At 38.5% G+C, this 20,756-nt stretch overlaps 1 protein-coding gene across 1 annotated transcript in view; it reads left to right on the top strand.

Moving 5' to 3' along the window:
• LOC136876972 (intraflagellar transport protein 81 homolog) overlaps nt 1–20,756 on the top strand; it is a 142,758-nt gene that overhangs the window by 41,284 nt on the left and 80,718 nt on the right. The window contains exons 7-8 of the mRNA XM_067150744.2: nt 4,870–5,033; nt 15,148–15,333. Of these exons, the coding sequence (XP_067006845.2) occupies nt 4,870–5,033; nt 15,148–15,333 (350 nt within the window). The remainder of the gene's footprint in view (nt 1–4,869; nt 5,034–15,147; nt 15,334–20,756) is intronic.

Here is a 20,756-nt window from a genome sequence, read left to right as displayed (position 1 = left end):
CGCCATTGAGACCAAGGAACCCTTACTCAGGTACCCAGATTCCAGACCACCCGACAGAGATGAAATCAAGCGCCACATTGCCCGTCTCAAAAATAACAAAGCGCCGGGGGAAGACTCAGTAGTAGCAGAACTATGGAAATATGACCCAGAGGAATCACTTGATATCTTGCAAAAGCAAATAGAAGAAATTTGTAACAAGGAGACCCTACCCGAAGATTGGAAAATAGCTTTGATCCATCCATTACACAAAAAAGGCAGCATGAAGAACATCAACTACAGAGGAATATCTTTGCTACCCGTGACTTACAAAATTCTATCGCTTGCCATCCTGGAGCGTTTGGAAGCACAAGTCGAACATCAAATAGGTGAATACCAAGGAGGGTGCAGAAAAGCCGAACAGATCCAAAATCTCAAAACTATCATCAGATATTGTGCACTAAGGTCCAAGCAGTATGTGTCTGTCTTTGTGGACTTTAAGAAAGCGTACGACTCCATTGACCGGGAAGTCCTGCTAAACATCTTAAATGAATTTGGAGTTGATTTGAAACTGCTGGCATTAATTAGAGCCACCCTGACTGATACAAAATCCAAGGCGAAGTTCCACGGATGTCTCTTGCATTCCTTTGACATCAAAACAGGAGTCCGACAAGGTGATGGGCTATCCCCGATACTCTTCAACTGTGTTCTTGAAAAGATCATCATAACCTGGCAGGTGAGATTACAGGAAACCAACTACAGTCCATTGAGAATAGGAACCAAATCCAAGGGGATCGCAACAGACTGCTTAGCATTTGCCGATGATATTGCTGTTCTCTCAAACGACATAGAAACCGCTAGAGCTCAAGTTGAAATTTTAAAGGAAATTGCCGAACAAACTGGTTTGCAGATATCGTTTGAGAAAACAGAAGTAATGACTAACATCAAAGAGGCTCCACCAAAACTCCATACAAAATACGGGGACATCACCCGAGTAGACAAATTCAAATACCTGGGTGAGATCATCATGAAAAATGGACTGGACAAAGAAGCACTTCAGGAGCGAGTACGCAAACTGGAAATAGCCTACCAAACATCCCGCACAATCTACAACAAATATGCCTACCAAACATCCCGCACAATCTACAACAAATATGCCTTTCCCAAAACACCAAGATACATCACTATGAAACAGTTCTGAAGCCAGTAGTTCTATATGCATCCGAAACCCTGTCTCTAAATGCCAACAAAGGACTCCTTGAAGAACTGGAGAAAAGAGAACGCAAAATTGTGAGAGGAATCTTGGGATCAAAGTACAGAAATGGAATCCATCAAAAGAGATCCAACAAGGAAGTCTACAGCAAAATAGAGAAAATTACCGACACAATCAGAAAAAGACGGGCACGATTTTACGGTCATCTGAAAAGAATGGACGAAAGAATGTTAACTAAAAAAATATTTCACTTTTTTGATTCAAACCCCAAAACCACAATTCCCTGGTTTAGAAATACCAAAGAAGACCTGCAAATGCTACATATCTCGGCTGAAGACGCCCTTAACAGAGATCTCTTCCGCAAGAAAATATTGACGAACGGGCTAAACCGAGACGAGCAACCGAAGAGAAGACACGGTGCCCCTTGGACAGAGGAGCGTAAGCAAGCCCACTCACAAAGAATGAGGGAAATTTGGGCTCTAAAGAAGGCCAAGTTCAGTGTCAAATGCAACAAGACTTAATGTGGTCCTTGATGACCCCAGCGAATTATATATAATAATAATAATAATAATAATAATAATAATAATAATAATAATAATAATAATAATATCGGACCCTAACAACTATAGGGGAATTTCCCTTTTACTAATAACACATAAGATTTTGTCCAAAGCACTCTTAACAAGAGCTGAAGAAATACTAGACCCCACAATTAGGAGGGTATCAAGCAGGATTTAGAAAGGAAAGGTCATGTTCAGAACAAATTATAAATCTAAAGAACATAATAGCTATGAGGAAGATCGGAAACTCTAAATTTGTAATCACATTTGTAGACTTTAAAAAGGCCAATGATTCAATTGATAGAAATACTCTATTTGATATTTAAAAAGAATTGGACTTGATAATAAAACAATTCGAATAATTAAAGCAACATTAACAAACACAACATCCAAAGTAAAATTTTGGGAGAACTCTCAAAACCATTTGAAATAAGATGAGGTTTATGACAAAGAGATGGTTTGTCACCTGTACACTTCAATTGTGCATTAGAGAAGGTACTTTGAGAATGGAGAAAAACCATCAATACTAAAGGTGTTCAATATTGGGAAGAAATCCGAATAAAATCATTATATATTGTTTAGCTTTTGCAGATGACATGGCGTAGTTACAGACTCATTAGATAATGCTCAAGAACAAATACGAGAATTACAGAAACAAGCGGCCAAAATAGGTTTGCAAATATTATTTGAAAAAAAAAGTTCATGACAGACATCATTAATGTCCTTCAAAATATCGCAATTAACAATAACATAATATCTCGGACAGATTGCTTTAAATACCTGGAGGAGTGGATAACAAACAACACAAAAGAAAAGGTAGCTATAGATATAAGAGTAAACAAAATGGAAAGGATGTTTCATGACAAAAAATATATACAATAAGAAATCTCTATCCTGGAACTTGAAATCAAGACATTATCAAACAGTGGCCCGGCCAGAAATTTTATATGCAGCAGAAACTTTTAAACTTTCAAGAATTGGGGATCTTGAAAAATTAGAAAAAGTTGAAAGAAGAATTTTGAGAAAAATACTGGGACCTATAAGAAACAACAATGCCGAATTTAGACTACGATCAAACAGAGAGCTATATTTAAAAGTTGAGAAACTGACAACTGTAATGAGGAAAAGAAGACTCCAGTTTTTTGGGCACATTTATAGAATGAATAACAATAGATTAACTAAACGAATCTTCATCTTATTGAATAGTTACAAATCAAAGCCAACGTGGTTTATTGAAATTGAAAAGGATATGAAAAACGCTGGAATTAAAATAGATACGTATAAAAAAAGAACATGTTTCAGAGAAGTAACACGGAAGGCAGGATTTCTGGAGAGAAAGAAATTAATAACTGGAAGAAAATGGACTCAAGTGGAAAAGGAACACATTCTCAGAAAATGAAGTTTGGAAACAAAGAAAGCAAAGAAAAGTAACCAAAGTTGATTTACCGTACCCTTAAAAGGGTTATTCAATAATAATAATAATAATAATAATAATAATAATAATAATAATAATAATCATAATAATAGTAATAGTTGTAATAATAATAATAATAATAATAATAATAATAATAATAATAATAATAATAATAATAATAATAATAATAATAATAATAATAATAGTTTTCCATTTTCACACCAGGCAAATGCTGGAGCTGTACCTTAAGGCCACGGCCTTTCCCTTCCCACTCCTAGGCCTTTCTTATCCTATTGTAGCCATAAGACCTTTCTGTGTCGGTGCAGCGTAAAGCAAATCGTAAAAAAATATATATTTCTTCATCTTCCTGGTTCTATCCCAATTTCTTTACATCGGCAGTTAGTGTGAATTTGGCTCAGTTTTTCAATTAAATGGCTTTTCTGATGCCGAGACTGTGTGGGGGGGATGTATTCACCATTGTATATTTTTGTGTTGGCAGTGTGGTATGTTGTGTGTGGACGTATTAAATGAAGACAAAATATCCAGTTTCCAAGCAAGTTAAAATCCCCAACCTGGCCGGAAATTGATCCCTAGCTGTCTGACTAAATGCCAGCTATGTTGACTGTTCAGCTATGGAACTGGACAATAGTAGTAATAAAGACATATCCCATAAATGTTTCACCATGCTGAGTAACCCAGATGGTAGAAGTGTTTGCTTTCTAAGCCCAAGTTGGCAGGTTCGATCCTGGCACAGTCCAGTCATATTTGAAAGTCCTCAAATACGACAGTCTCATGTCGATATATTTACTGGCATGTAAAAAAGCTCCTGAAGAACAGCTCCTCAGCATCTCCATAAACTATAAAAGTTGTTAGTGGAACATAAAACCAGTAACATCATTGTATGTCCAACCCTTGTTCTGTTTCTCTGCGGGTCAGATATGAAGTGAGATGAATCTTTGTAGTGAGTTTGTATGACCGGATGTCCTTCCTGATATCAATCTCATCACAGGAATTAATGAGATGAAATGAATGATATGATATATATGAAGTAGGAAAGGAGAGGGGTGAAACTCAGTACCAGCACATAGCCTACTCCTGTCGAATTGCACCAAGGGGTCTGCTCAAGGCTTTTCGTCCCCATCCGATGGATGAATCACCATCAACTGCGTCATATGCCCTCACTCCGGAGAGGTTTCGAATTGAATCCAGGCTTCTGGCACACCAACTAGTGATTAGAAATTGTATACCACCACCTCTCCTATCTGAGTTGTAATCTGGTTGCCACTGTTGTTATGTGTGATATATTATTCCTTTGGTCATCCAAACTTATGGGCAAAATGCTCACTCTTCATTATTTTTTGCACTTTGTTGTATTGTTTAAAACCTACCAACTGCTGTTTGAGCAGTAGCTAAGGGGTACATTCAGTGAATGATATAGTGAATTAAATATTCTAAGGAACAAGCTTCCTCACCCAGTATATTCTTTAGTAATTTATGTACTACCTTTGTCTTGATTAATGCCTACTTGTACAGCAAGAGCCTGAGGTGAAACACACGGTTATACTAACTCCTGCCTTAACCTCTGCCATGAGGAGGCATATCTCCTAGATTAAGAACTTCTGTGTATTTTGACTGAAGTATATATTTTTATGTATGATATTTGTAAGCTGAAATGTAATTGACCATGAGTAAATACCTTACTCCAGGTATTTTGCAGCGACTTGAAGAGGAGACAAATGTATCCACATACATCGTAAGGCAGAAGCTACCTAAAGAAATTGAAACCAGGAAAAGAGAAGTTGAGATCTTGCAGAATGTTGTTGCCGAACCAGCCATGGGACGCGGAGACATTGATGCCTTGAATAATAAGGTATATAAATGTATAACATGAAATGCACAAATTTTTCTGGAATGCACAAAAGATAGTTGCAGATGCTGTACTACAAGTCTCCTGATTTTGGCTACCTCAGAGAAAAAAATAAATAAATAGAAAAGTGTGATTTACTGAGGCAAGGATGTGGTTAACACACACATTGTAGTGTTGAGACCATTTTTTTTTAAGTTACCATTAAAAGGTTCTATGAGTGGTGGTGGTGGTGGTGATTATTGTTTTAAGAGGAAAAAGATTGTATGAAAATAAAATATTTGAGAAGTAGCAATTGATAAGTTTGTCCATTTGGTAGATAATTTACATTGCCTCAGTTTTCCAACAATTTTCCTCAAAATTTAATATAGCTTGGAGTGAATGGCTTCAAGTTTGTTTAACTGTTCTTATTGATGTATGTTATAGTATTTGTGTTTTATAATGTCCATCTCTACATTGTGTGTCACTTGTTTCTTTGCCTCAATAACTTGTATTCACTACAGATTCTTTTATGACCTGGTAACATTGCCTGTAAGTCAACTTTTGTAAGGGTTTGCACGTGTCTGTTTTTAAAATTTTTGTTAAATCCCAAATTTGTGAATGTTATCTTTAAAAATTATTTTGCAATTTTTTAAAAAACTGTACCAACTCAGGTAGGTCTTATGGTGACAGTGGGATAGGAAAGGATTTAGGACTGGGAAGGAAGCGAACTTGGCCTTAATTAAGGTGCAGCCCCAATATTTGCCTGGTGTGAAAATGGGAAAACATGGAAGACCATCTTCAGGGCTATCGACAGTGGGGTTTGAACCCACTATTTCTTGAATGCAAGCGCACAGCTACTTGATTGATATTTAGAAATTTCATGATCCGTATTGAAGTGGGATTTCAATTATTGCAGCTACTTGATCCAAATGACATAGTCAACTTGCTTGATTTGGAGGTACTTACACAGTAATTTCAGTTTAGAAAAAAAATATTTTATAAAAAAAAGAATTATCATCAGCACAACTTTTTGAGGCATAGTAGACTCTCTGTACGAAATTTGAGTGGTCAAAAGAGCTCAAAAATTGATGTACCTTAATTCTGAGATAAGGGGTGAATTTAGTATTTGAAGAATTGTGTAGTATTAGTGCAGAGTTAATTACACAAACTGGGAACATATTCAAGTCATGCTAATTATGCTAGTAGTATTCTTGTCAGATACTCTAGAATTTTGTATTCTATGTGTATGTTCTGTTCTCTCTTACAGGTTGGCAAGCAATGCGACCTAATTGTCAGTTTGAATTTATTTGTCAGGGACTCTCTTGTCTTTCATTACCCCACCTTTGAACCTTCAACATACTTATTTTTCTTTTCATATTTTCTTTATATTGTTGCTTCTAACATATTGACATTGTCTTCCACAAGCTTTATCTATGGGTCGTCAAAAGCGTGGTCAATGCTTTTTTTGTAGTTAACCATTTATGTTAAGTTATTATTTTAAAATTACTATAACACACCATTGGCAGTCCTGAAGGTGGTTTTCTGTCATTGCTCATTTTCAGACCTGGTAAATGCTTAATTAAACTTAAGTAAACTTAATTAAGGCCATGGCCACTTCTTCCCACTCATAGCCCTATCCTCTCCCATTGTCGCCATAAGACCTGTGTTGCTGTGGCATAAAGCCTTGATTCAGCTGGCCTGGCTGGTAGTACCATGTAAAGGCCCCTTGCCGGGGTTATAGGGAAGTCTGCAAGAGTGACTTTGGCAGAGGAGGAGTTCTTCAATAAGGCGAACTTGGTGGAAGAGGCGACGCAGGTTGTCTTGGGGTTTGTAAAAGTGTCTAGTCAGACCATATGGCATCCTGGACTAGCCCTACCATCTGCAGTCATAAAAAATGCAAAAGAACCAAACCGACAAAGTAAAGAATGTGCTCTGGGAAGCTCACGTGTGTTTCTAAGATCAGGAAAGATTCAACCAACTTACGGATCTGTGATTTCTCCACAGCCTGGAAGGCAACAGCAGTCTGGGAGCCTCTTGTTGTCCCAGTTTCTCTGCTGCTGGATTGAGCTTTGGATCTGTTAGGGGCCATGTGAGTGTTTCAGCGCGGCAGATTAAAAGAGGCATGTTCTGAGGAACAGTAACAAAAGATCCTAATGCACAATGAAGTCCCATGCACATCAAAATCCTACAGCGATCAGAGTATTGCAATGGGAGCAGAATTATGTAGTTTGAGAACTCTTAGTTACAAATCGGCACTCAGGCGGTAGCTGTGTGTTCACTGCTTTGCTCAACGACAGTTGGTAGAGTGACTCACGTGTTGCACTTGTCACTAGTAGTTCTATTTAGGATCCACTCTGCTCGTGTGAAAGGCAAGGAGGCTAAAAGTACTTAGCCTAACCATTACCCAACTGGACAGCCATATTCAGACAGTATACCATATGAGGTCCAAACTCAACAAAAGACAATTAATTTTGATACATGGAATGTTTGAATTCAGATGGACACCGACTATGACACTTGACAATAATAATGAAGAGTAATTGTAGCTTGTAAGTTAATAAGATTTGACTTTGATTTTGCTACTCTAAGTTAAAATAGGCATGCAGGAGAGGATGATTTCAAAGAATAATACACTTTCTTAATTAAAGTGAAAGGAGGAAGTGAAGCCTATATTTGCAGAGTTGGGTTTCCAATAAAGAACACATTTTTTTTATCACCTTCCTGAACCCCTCCCGCATAAGTGAAAGACTCACGATGTTCCACCTCAAATTTGCCATCAACTTGTGAGCTACTGTTAATCAGTGCATAATACTATTAATCAGTTGACGGCCAGAAAGAATACTTTTACTTGATGTAGTTTTAACAAATGTACCCTCTATTACAAAATTATCCAGTTCCAATCACCGTGTTGGTGAAAACCTTGCACTCTAGACAAGAACCACCAGGAAAGAGGGCAGGAGTAATTCTTAGGAAAACCAAGTAAATATACTCTTTCACCAAAAGAGTATGTTTTCAATATTTAAATCAGTGGTGCTATCAGCTTGAGGGAAGTCTGTAGAACTTGTCAAGAGGAAGTATCAGGACTGGCTTGACAAAAATGATACCGAAATTCAATGCTCCATTGACAAAAAATGAAGAGCATACAGTCCTTGGTAAAGTGATCCCAAATCAGTCACGAAAAGACCACAATACCCAGAAGACAAAGCTGAACTACAAGAGAAAAACTTGGATACTGGAGAACCAATGATGGACTGCGAAATCACTAGACTTCCAGAATTTAGCCCAAAGGAGGATGCTGGAAGGCTCAAAGGCCCAATCTTGGACACTGTAAAAATTAACAGTGTAATAACAGGGAAAGTTTTACGCATGCCAGCTGATCAAATGATTCCAAAGTATATCTTTGAGAAACCATTTGAGACCCAGATAGCTAAAAAAGGAAGACTGGAACATTAACAGATGGAAACTGGTAGGCGGTGGCAAAACTACTTGGAGTCATTTGAGGCAATGCCTACCCTAAGAAATACCATTAAGTTACATAAATATCGTAACAAATTTGTCTGTTGTTATTGTGCTAAAACTAAAATAATAATCTCTATTTATCATGTACTACATGTCTAACCTCAGGCATGGCCGACTTGATGCGTCGCTTTAGCTAAGAAGCGCAGCGAGGGATCCAGTCGGCCGTGCAGCAGGCTATGTGCTTCGCTGATCGCCCGCTAGATGGTAACAGCGGACTACTTGTTCTCTAGAGAGGCAGGAAATAACTTGACTCACGCAGGACTTTTTGTTTTGTTTGCGTTTCACCAGCTGATGATTGTGAGCGGGGTGGTGGAGGAAAGTTGGGTTACAACCCGCCCCCCTCTCTCCGCAAGGTCTAGGGCCCGTTGAGGCTTGCCTCTCCTGCTATTCGAGTGTGCAGAAATTCCTAGCGCGAAGGCGACAATGAAGTACGTATTGTTAATTGTGTAACTGCGCACGCTATTCTTTTGAGTTAGTAGGTAATATTGGCAATATTCGTGACAATTCAGACATGGAAACAACCAATTCAAATTCTGAGTTTCTGTTGTGTAAAACAAGACTGACATTATCTGGATGAAACTCGCGTTTAAATAATGAGTGAAGCAGGCAGGCCCCTTCGGGAACTTCACAAGTCTTTTGAGCTCTTTAAAATGGACTTACGAATACAAAGATGTATGACCAATTTAGATATTATTTTGAAGGTAAAGTGGGTAGAAAATTTCAATTTTATTGGTATACCTGATATTCGTGGTTTTGTTGTAGGGTTTACATGTGTTTTGTTTGGTAGTGAAAAGGAATGGACTTCAAATGGGACAATTGTTATTAAAAAGTTCTTATAAAAGCGGAGAAGCATCTACATTGAAATAAACATATCCAGAATGAAGAGAAATTCCGTTTACTGGGGCACAAGGTGCAAGAATTCAAGCTGTTAAACATAACGAAGTCATAAAACAAAATTGGCTTGTTGTTGAGAGACTTGATACTGTGTGTTTTCTTGAGAAACATGAGCTTGTATTTCGAGGTCATTTTGAAAGGGAAGACTCTATCAACAGGAACAATTACCTAGAGTTGTTAGATCTTCTTTCAAAACAGGAATAGTACATTCGAGATCATCTCCAGTCCATGTCGGGCTATTAATAATAATAATAATAATAATAATAATAATAATAATAATAATAATAATAATAATAGGAATACGTTTACGGTTTTCGGAGACACCGAGGTACCGGAATTTAGCCCCGCAGGGGTTCTTTTATGTGCCAGTAAATCTACTAACACGAGGCTAACGTATTTGATCACCTCTAAATACCACCGGACTGAGCCAGGATCAATCCTGCCAAGTTGGGGTCACCAGTGCCACAACCGTCTGAGCCACTCAGCCCGGCACGTCGGGCTTTAAAGGTACATTAAGCGAAATACAGAATGAATTGACTGAGTCTAACCACGATAATTCAGGAGATGATCAAAGCAGAGTTAGATTCTTGTGATTTCATTGGTATTCATGCGGATGAGACCTTAGACGTACCGGTATCAAATAGATCTCAAGTCGGTGTAATATTCCGGTTCTACTCAAAACAGGATCGCACATAAAGATTCATAGGCTTTTATTATGTTTCGACTGATGAGACTGCATCGGGCTTATCAGAATTAATTGTCGGTATTCTGCGAAAGTGCGGAGTAATTGATAAAATCACATGTCGAACATATGACGTGTGCTCCACAATGGCAGGAAAGCATGAGGGTGTTCAGCATTACGTTAAACAAATTGGTGACGGGCAATATCTCTCACTGCTATGCCCACAAATTAAACCTTGTTCTTCCCCATTACTCCAAAACGACATAATCAGTCAGGCTCTTCATTCTTAAGCTGACGGCGTTTAATTAATTTTTAGTAGATCCTCAAAGAGATCTTCTGGAATCCAAAGGATTCAGACTTCTACAAGCATTGGAGCTTTCATTCCAGAGCAGTCCACACAATATTTTCACACTATAATGATTTAAGACAGGCTTTTGAATATATTGCACAAAATGATGAGGGTAGGGTCAGTGAGTCGTACAATTTTGCTGTTGGATTGCTTAACATACTTAGGAAGGCCCAATTAATTCATTTGCTCTGTCTCTGTAGATATTTTTTTTATTTATACAGACCCCATCCTTGTTCTACTGAAACATAAGACCCCATCTGATGTAATTCTGTGCAATAATGAAATTATTAACACCATTGGTATCCTCTTTGAATGCCACTCAAGAACATGCGATCACAAAACACGGTATCCTATTGCGTTGAAAAATGTCGTAAAATAAATAGTGAGATGTAGATGACAGGTCATTCCAAATGCTCAAAATTTTAAGACTGAAGTCCTTGACACCTTAATTATGCAAATGGAAATAAGGTTTGACGATTTTGTAAGCATTCAGTTTGTTGAGTTTTTGGATCCAACTCGCTTCATAGTTTACAAAGAGAGCTTCCCTGCTATTAAACTGAACAAGGTAATGAACATATAACTTTTTTAAATAGAGAAATACTGGAAAATGGATTGATAAACATTTATTCCGACAAAAACATTTTGTCCCCTCAAAAGATTATATTGTCCTTAATGACCTCGAACCAGTGTATATTGAAGTGTCAAAATTGATTCGCCTAATATTATCATTTCCTGTGACCACGGCTTCCTATGAAGTGAGTATGAGTACTCTGAAGAGGACAAAAACCTTCTTGCGTAGTACAATGATGAATGAAAGAATCAGCAGCCTTAGAACCATTTCTACGTCGGTAGATGCAGAGTGGGTCTCGGTCCATAAGTGGCTATGGTGGTCCGTGCTCCAATAGCTCTGCACTCAGACCAGCCAACCGAGCAGAGGAAAGTTGGCCACGGCTCTACCGTGGCTCTACGCCTCTGCATTCGGGAGACGGGACAGGGCTGGACCTCATGGCTGGCCCCAACCGTCGGCTGTCCTGAGAATGGTTTTACATGGTTTTCCATTCTCCTGCACTAAGGCGAATGCCGGGACAGTTCCTAGCATGAGCCACGGCCGCCCACCCCCTCACCTTCTCCGAGCAACTCCTTCACCGTGACAGAGAGACGGGGTCACCGTCTAAAAGGCCCGCCTCCCCCTTCAGGGAAGGAATGAAAACATTAAAAAAACATTTCTATCAAGAAAAAGCCTGTGAAGGAATTAATGAGTGATGAACTATTGAAGGACCATGTGAGTGACCATTTTGCAACCAAGAAAACTCGACGTTTGGAACTACTCTACAAAACACGTTAAGATAAGATTTCCTGCCTACCCATTCAATAACTAATAGCTTCGCCACTGCTGGTAGGGAAGATATTGTGTGGTGGACAGATGGCTCAAGGACTGAGAAGGGAACAGTAGGAGGGATCAACGGGGAAAGACCTGAGAGATCAATCCAAATGAGCCTAGGCAGACGCACTACAGTTTTCCAAGCTGAAGTGATAGCCATCATTACATGCCTTGAGGAAAACCTGAAAATGAACTACAGAAAGAACATATTAATATTTATAGATAGCCAAGCAGCCATTAAGGCACTTGAAGTTGTCTGGGTTGCATCCAAAATTGTTTGGTATTGTCATACACTTCTCCTGAAGCTCTCAGAGTACAACATTTTAAAAATAATATGGGTACCTGAGCATGCAAGCATAGAAGGTAATGAAAAAGCAGATAAACTGGCAAGAAAAGGTCAGAAACACCTTTTGTGGGCCCAGAACTAGTATGTGGGATCTCTTACAGACAAGCCTGACTCTACATAGGTAAATGGATACAAAAGAAGCAAATGAAAAACTGGAAAAATGCTCTAGGATGCAGACTTGCAAAAGAACTAATAAAGAGCCCAAACAACAAGCATACTAAGGAACTGCTGGAACTCAGCAGAGAAAATATAAGATGGGTAGTAGGACTGCTGACTGGACACTGTCATCTTAAAAAGCACCTACATAGAATTTGAGTAATAAGAGACAGTATTTGTAGGAAATGCAACCATGCGGAAGAATCAGTTGAACACACACTCTTTGAATGTGAGGCGCTGGGAAGAGTCAGAATCTCCACACTGGGATTACCTGGTGAAGGGAGAAGAAACATCCGAGAAGACTTTGCAGAAATGGTTTGAGTATGACTCTTCAAGAAATATCACTTTCAACCCTCGAAGATTCTTTCTAATTCACCTCCTTGTTGATGTTGTCAAAACCCTGCATAGTAACATAGACACCATTGATAACAGTGATGCATTGTACTGCAACTTTTTGAAGGGAGCAGGTATAACTAAGTGCAGATGAAGGAAAACACATGGTATCAAAAGATCTTCGAGGTCGACGCTAAAAGGAACTTTTCAGAGAGACCCCCATGAATAAAGGAAGAAGAAAAGAAGAAGAACCCAAAGGAACAATACTAGAGCTTCCTTCGATGCCACAAAATCTGTCTATGGCCCCTCAATTCAAGACCTAAACTCTTTGATATAAAAATGGCACTCAACCTTTCAAAGTCAACTTATCAATCTCTCCTGTTGGAGAGAACATTTTCTGGAAATCTTAAACAGGGATTCACATGTTGGTGAGAACATCTTTGCTCCAATTCCTTAAAAACCTGTACGGAAATATTTAAGTGTACTTCTAGGGGTGAATTGGCAATTTTGAAGCTCATGAATTGCAAAACAGTTGACTTAGATGAAATTTCTGAATTATATACTGTAATGGAGAGAGTAAGGAATGAATTACTTAATAGATCTGCAAGTGAATATTTTGGCATGGTTAATAATTACCATATCAGTGGCCTAAATAATTCACAGAAATATCTCTTTAAAAATGTTATACTAACACTCTTGATATGGTATACTTTGTCATGTTCAGCAACCCACTAATTGGGAAGTAGTAGATAAATTGAATAATTGAATAAATGGTTTGAGTATGACTCTTCAAGAAAAATCACTTTCAACCTCGAAGATTCTTTCTAATTTCACCACCTAGTTGGTATTGTCAAAACCCTGCATATTAACATAGACACCATTGATAACAGTGATGCATTGTACTAAAAATACTGCTTACTTAAGGAAATTATTCGTAGAGTGACAGACTTGCCAAATCCCCAGGAAAGATGGGATGCAGTTTTGAAGTCTTGTACCCTAATAGTAATGCACCAAATTTGAAGAAAATAGCTGAGCATATACATTCCCTTCCAGTAAGTAATGCTCACATGGAGTGTATCTTTTCACAAATAAAACATCATGGGACTGATGAGAGAAATAGGATGAGACCCGAACTCATAAAAATAGAATTACCGAGCTCGATAGCTGCAGTCGCTTAAGTGCGGCCAGTATCCAGTATTCGGGAGATAGTAGGTTCGAACCCCACTGTCAGCAGCCCTGAAAATGGTTTTCCGTGGTTTCCCATTTTTACACCAGGCAAATGCTGGGGCTGTACCTTAATTAAGGCCACGGCCGCTTCCTTCCCACTCCTAGCCCTTCCCTGTCCCATCGTCGCCACAAGACCTATCTGTGTCGGTGCGACGTAAAGCAAAAAAAAAAAAAAAAACTACTAGGAAAGACAGACTTCAATATGTCATGCAAAGATTTTTTGAATTTGTAACTAGAAATTAGGAAGTTCTAAACAGAAATAAAGGAAGCAGCAAGTACTTATTCAAACGGTAACATTAAGAATTGTTAACATTGTAAATATTTCAAATCTTTTGTAAATTCATTTATGATTTGTGTGTGGTGGTGTATTTTTGTAACATTAGGAACATTGTGTCTTATTTTAATTGTTGGTTGTTAACAAAGTCACAACATTGGTTTTGATTACATTATCAAGAGTCTGATATTGAAGAAAAGATTTAGGTTTTATTTTATTTCATGCATGTCCTGAATATCAGTTCTCTTAATTTGGCAACTCTAACTTGCAACCATCTTGTAACTCACTCACAGTTGACACAGGACTGACTCACTGAAGACTGACTGGCATTTGCCAGCTGTGCTGTTTACTTAGACCCACATAATATTCTCATAGTTTCCACTTCCAGATCATTCTGAGTGCGTTCACAATTGTTCACTCATTTTCCAGCTTCTTCTTAGGAGCTCCCTTATCTTGAGCCTCAACAATTTGCCAATGATATTTTTCCCACTGATAGCCTTGCCTATTTCATTGCCTCTCCCTCTACCCTCAGCCTTCATTATTATAATACATAGTTATTTTGGCTTCCTCGGTTATTTTTCTATTCCTAAGTAGGTTTCTGAACTTGATTGTGGAAGTTCAATGCTTTCTGGGTTATGTTCAGTATTTCCTGCTTGACTGTGTTGTATTTTGAGATTACCATACACAGTACATTCCAAGGTACTTGAAGTGGGATGCTTATTCTACTTTGAGTCTCTCTTAGATGTTTGAATTTGTTCCTTATTTTCTCTCTTCTATTTATATTTCACTTAATGTTACATTTCATTTCTGTTCGTGATATGGAAAGTTTGTCTGTTTTCTTTACCTTAATGGACTCTGTCTACTCTTGTTTCTGTCTCACCTTCCTGAAATTAATAAAGCAGACATTTTGATATCAACAGTGAATATTATTTAAGATTTTCGACATATTGTAATTCAAATTGTTTATCTATTTGCAGATTCAAGAGGTAAATTATGAAGTAAATCGGATGGTTGAGCGTCATTTGGCTACGAATAACCCATCTGATGATAAATTGGCACCATTTCGTCAACAAGCAGCCATTGTTGCTCGCAAGAAGGAAACCACTGCTGAACAACTTGGAGAACTTCGTTCCAAGTTGAGTTCCTTGGAAGAGGAGTTGGAGGTGAGATGTATATATTATTGTATTATCCATCACCATCAGATATAAAAAAAACATGAACTTTTAGAAGTTTATTACAGTGGAACCTCGTTAGTATGTTTCTGCAGGGGACGATGAAAAAAATCGTGTTAAGCGGGAAAATGTACTATCGAATATCCCATTAAAAACTCTCCAACAGGGAGATGGTATCACTTTACACATTAGTACATTTCTCATTGTGTGTGTAGTGTTTCAGGAGATGAAGGACAGCACTAAAAAGTGTGAAAAATTCCAGAGAACAAATATCAATAATTTTCTACTGGAGCCTGTTAAAGTAACAAGAGACTATTAAAAGATGTAAAAAATATGGAAGAACAGATATGACATTCTTTTGCTCTTGGGCTCATAGAAGTAGCTACAGTACCTACATATTATAGCAGATCACTTTCTTCCTAAAACAATTGTATAATGAATTGTTAGTTGAAGCCTGACCAGTGGGTAATTAAACACTGTTTTCTGGTCACTTCGAGCATGAATTTCTCGCGTTATGCTCACCATTACATGTTACAAATTTCAGATTTGGTCCGTATTGAATTGTACATCAGTTTAAGATATTACCAAAATTTATTAGGATCAACCTATTCAATACAATTGATGTAAAAAATAAGGAAGAACAGATATGACATTCTTTTGCTCTTGGGCTGTATTGTATCGAATAGGTTGATCCTAATAAATTTTGGTAATATCTTAAACTGTTATACTCACCATACGCGATTAAGCACCTTCAGCCGCCATCTTGAACACGAAACTTCAACATTACTCGGCATTGGTTTGGTCAGACTTGCCGGTGAATAATAAAAATGTGCCAACTGTCAAACTAGCAGTTTGTATTTTTGTATGAATGGTACACTGCTTTACCATTGCCTGCATCTTTAACTTTTTAATGGGATAGGCCTACAGTATATGGAAGCCTTATTACTTAACGGCACCTGCAAATGACCTGTTGAAGATCTGCTATAGCTGCACTATAAACTTATTTTAACTTCAGTCGTACCACACTGATTTAAATCATCTTATCACAAGAATAGTTATTGGCATTACCGTCAATCTATTGAGTTGAGTGGTAAAAAGAAGTGAAGTGGTTGTCACGTGACAGCCTACTTACGGACTAATAGGATAATAGTGAGAAGTTCAGTAGCATGGTACATACTGGGACCTTTCCCACCGTCCCCCATGACTCATGGGACCATGTGACAACAAACCAACCCTTTCGGGTCACGAACACATGGGACCATGCTCCACGGAAGTCGATAGTCAAGGGACCTATTCGGCCTGTGCCGACTTCCCCTCATTGGGATTGTATCATTAATCCACGCACATGAGGAGTTATCGGCCATACAGCACAGCCAGGTCAAAGCCACTCTCCCGTTCCTGAGGTCTGAACATGGACTCCTCAGGGCCGAAGACCGTTCGCGGCATGTAAAGGCTATCAAACTTAAACTAACTTAAAGGCCTACAATGAACGGAAGAGGTTTTTGGATGCTTGTTTTTTCGGCAAAGAATAAGCACAAATAAGTTTTCCAAATTTACTAAGGCGCTCGTTGAAATCTATACAAACACTATGACATCCTTGGTAAACTAATATAAATTGACAAGTTGAATACAAATACTTAGCAATGGTAAAATCCGTGCTACCATCCATCAGCTAAACTTCATCCACATTCCATTAGAATATTTATGTGGATGACCACAGTTCCTAAGAATATTTCAAATGAAAGAAGACTTCCATCCGAACCAACAATCTGATGGATACCTGATTTTGACATACACAGAAAAATATACATCCCCAAGGGATGACCATTCTCGTAGACATACTACGTTCCTACCACCGGTTTTGTCTGTCTATCACCCGTTGGATATCAAAACTGTTGAGTGTTACACAAAACAAATTATAACACAGATTACCTATTTACAGTTACAATTACGAACCATTTTCCTCCAAATATCAGTATTCCCTGGGACCGAAAACCATATCATGAAGTTAAAACTTTACTTACACTAACTCTACTACCCCGGAGTGGTCATTTATCTTATATCTACCGCCACCAAATATCTATACGTGAATAAAAAGTATACTGGAGAAATAAACATATGTTTTACGTAAACCATGGAAAAGAAAATAATATTGCGCGTCTCCACAAATTAGACGAAAATTGAAATAAAGATCACACGAACACAGGCTTGACAACGAACTCGTCACTTACAACAACTACCAGTGAAATTTCACGAAGTCTAAATTCGCGCAGAACAGTACATAACACAAAACAAGATCACACCCTAAAAAAAAACAACACATATTTATACAACAACACAAAATACAAATGGCTGTATTTCATCTCGTAGGACCCGCTACATGTGCGAGTAGTCGTCATGTCTATGTGCAGTCCAGGTTCGAACTGGAGACTATGTTCGTCTCCAACAAAGATCCTGCAATCAAACCCTAATTTACCCTAATCATGTGAACACTGTCTTACAACGGGAACATCTACATTGTTTCGTGGTTCGTGGCTTACGGCATATGTGGCAATTACAGAACTCTGCTGTCATTATTTCTTAAAAGCAAAGCAGCCCGTTAGCACGACCAGCTCCTTCGCTCATGCCGGGGCCTCCCCTCGCACGTCGCTCCCTTTCTCCTGGCTCGTAAATCACTGCGGTTATTCTCTCCACTGTCTGGGAGCTAAAGGCACCAACCAACCTGCTTCACGCTAGGATTATTGTGTCTATAACATTTAATTCATTAGAGACTGGCGCAATCTATTCATTGCTCAGGCCAGCCCACATACTCTCAATACACGAGAATCATTTCTCAAATTCAGTCGTTACCGCACATCAAATTCTCTCATATCTCTGGAGGTCTGGAGTTCGACTCGTATCTTCTCTCCTTCCTGATGTTCGCCATACGTCAGCCACTGACCACAGCAATATTCCCATTTCTTCGCCTCTGAGGCGAGACTGTGTACCTGTCAGATACTACTCTATTGTTCGAGATCTATCGGTATAAAATCACCGATCAAATTACTTTAAGAAAATAATAATAATAATAATAATAATAATAATAATAATAATAATCATCCTCTAACCTGTTGCTTGAAATGTATCGGTATAAAACACTGATCAAGTTACATAAGAAAATAATAATAATAATAATAATAATAATAATAATAATAATAATAATAATAATAATAATAATAATAATAATAATAATAATATTCAGACGTGATCAACTCAACTAGTAAAATTTCTACTTTATTAGCCTAACTAATGTGTAGGGGGGGGGGGGCATATTCGAACCTTCGCACATATCTTCTCGACCATCTTCAATTACAGCCAAACTTATACACTAGCATGCAAAACAAACTACTGCCTTTACATTTATGAATTTAGTGCTGTCACTATTCCACCTTAATTTCTGTATAGGCACATGTTAATGATCCTGTCACCTACTATTCCCTGCTCGTCTTTTTCTGTCACGCAGATGAAATTTACGGCATTAACCTGTTCAATTTTCTAGTTATTTTACCCCTCAAATCTTCTCAGCACTCATAATAAAAATATATAGTATAGCATGCACATGCATCCTCTAAAAGGGGTCCCAAACTCTATACATCCTTCCTGGTTCACTTCCTTCCCATATCTGCTTACAAAAATCAAACTAAACAAAGGTCATCCGACCACTCCAGGTAATTAACCTATCAATTACATCATCATTAACCCTATCTTTACAGTAACTCTATTTACAAGGGGAAATACTAACATTGGAAGAAAATAGCTCAATACTCAACAGTTTTTGATGTTTTTCTGGCCCCTGCCCGAAGTTTTCAGGGGCCTGCCATTGGTGCTCACTCCATGTCGCTGGCTCGTGCAGTCCTGGGTTCTAGGAGTTTGATGACTTTGCTGGAGTAATCCATCTTCCTGGTAAACAAATCACTGCAATTATATTTACACAATCTTGCACACTTGTTGAACACTCGACACCATTCAACTTCCCCTCTATCGTTCTAGACCGATGCAAGTTATGTGATGCTAATTATTATGGATATCTCAGCTAGTCTATTTCGTTTAAATTAGGCGAGTTGAAAATTCATGATCTCCTCCTTCCCAAGTCTATCGCCTCCTACTTCCGTGACTTATATCAACCGTCCTTCTCCTAATTTCTTGTCTAGATCAATCAGATCCTGTACTTATCATTCCCCGTTACTTAGTGTGATAATCTGATCCTGAAATCCTGCTCTCATTGTTACATGGATTTAAACTGATAGTATTTCTTCACACGATCTGATTTTCTTTTGAAACAAAGTTTACCAAATCCCAAAGTTAGACTCCTCGAAAGATGAGCTCCCTTACTGCTACAGACATCAACCTCGCGATGAGCGTTCTCCGTCTAGAGTTTGATCCCCACGGCGTACTCAACCTTTCACAGTCACTACCTACGACATAATGACAAATGTTCAGAGTTTACTTCGCGATCGGATGTCGCACAAATACCTTTGTCATATAGTTACATTTCCTACTATCACTGCACACTGGAAAACACTTTTAGAACTTCACTCCCATTTCTTTGTGTCAGTTATTCAGACAAAGAAGAGGTAGACCTTGCTCGCGGACCGACCGTAGTTCCACCTTCTGAAGCTCGTTCCCGACTGAAGACTCCCCCGAGAATCTGCACCAACTTATAGCAAAGCCGGGAATAGGGGTGGCAAGCGTGCCATGTCCCAACTCTGATTTTTACCTCTCCTGAATAAACCAGCCTGTTGACATCAGCAATACGCTAGATTGTGTGACTATGTTACGCACAAGTGCGCTATGCCATGCGGAGTTGATTATGTTCGGCGGATCTGCCGTAATTAATTTATAACATTGGAGGGGAAATGGTGAATCCCCAAAGACATCTGGTTTCAGCCATCGCGTCCGTATGCTAACCCAGTTATATAAGTTTTTTACCAACGCCTTTCGCTTGGAGAGTATTTTCTATCTGAACTCCTGACTTCATAATTCAACCAAAATTCTGCACACTGCTCTGACGGATGCAGTTTTGTTAATCAAGCCTTATTTACGCCGAAAACACATTAAATTTGGCCCGATCGCTCTGGCATTTGTTTTTCAAAATGGAGTCGCTAAATAGTGTTCTTCTGCTGCTTTTTCTATGACGTGTGCCTAGTTCGGGGATTCTTTAAGCCACCCAGTGGGTGTGTGAGGCGCCGCTCTGGCGGGCGTCCTATTGCACAATCTGATGCTTCTCCCAACATCCACACAAAGAAAGCTTGCTGCCTGCTTCCTTACCAAGCATATCATTTGAAATAAATATTACTTGTGCCGATACGGTCACAATACGGTATCTGTCTTGTCATAGCCTAGCTATGGATAAGAAAAGGGTCGTGAAACCACTC

The sequence above is a fragment of the Anabrus simplex genome, chromosome 7 (genome assembly GCF_040414725.1).
Source record: "Anabrus simplex isolate iqAnaSimp1 chromosome 7, ASM4041472v1, whole genome shotgun sequence".
In the NCBI taxonomy this organism is placed as follows: Eukaryota; Metazoa; Arthropoda; class Insecta; order Orthoptera; family Tettigoniidae; genus Anabrus; species Anabrus simplex.
This window is presented reverse-complemented; position numbering and strand designations above follow the sequence as displayed.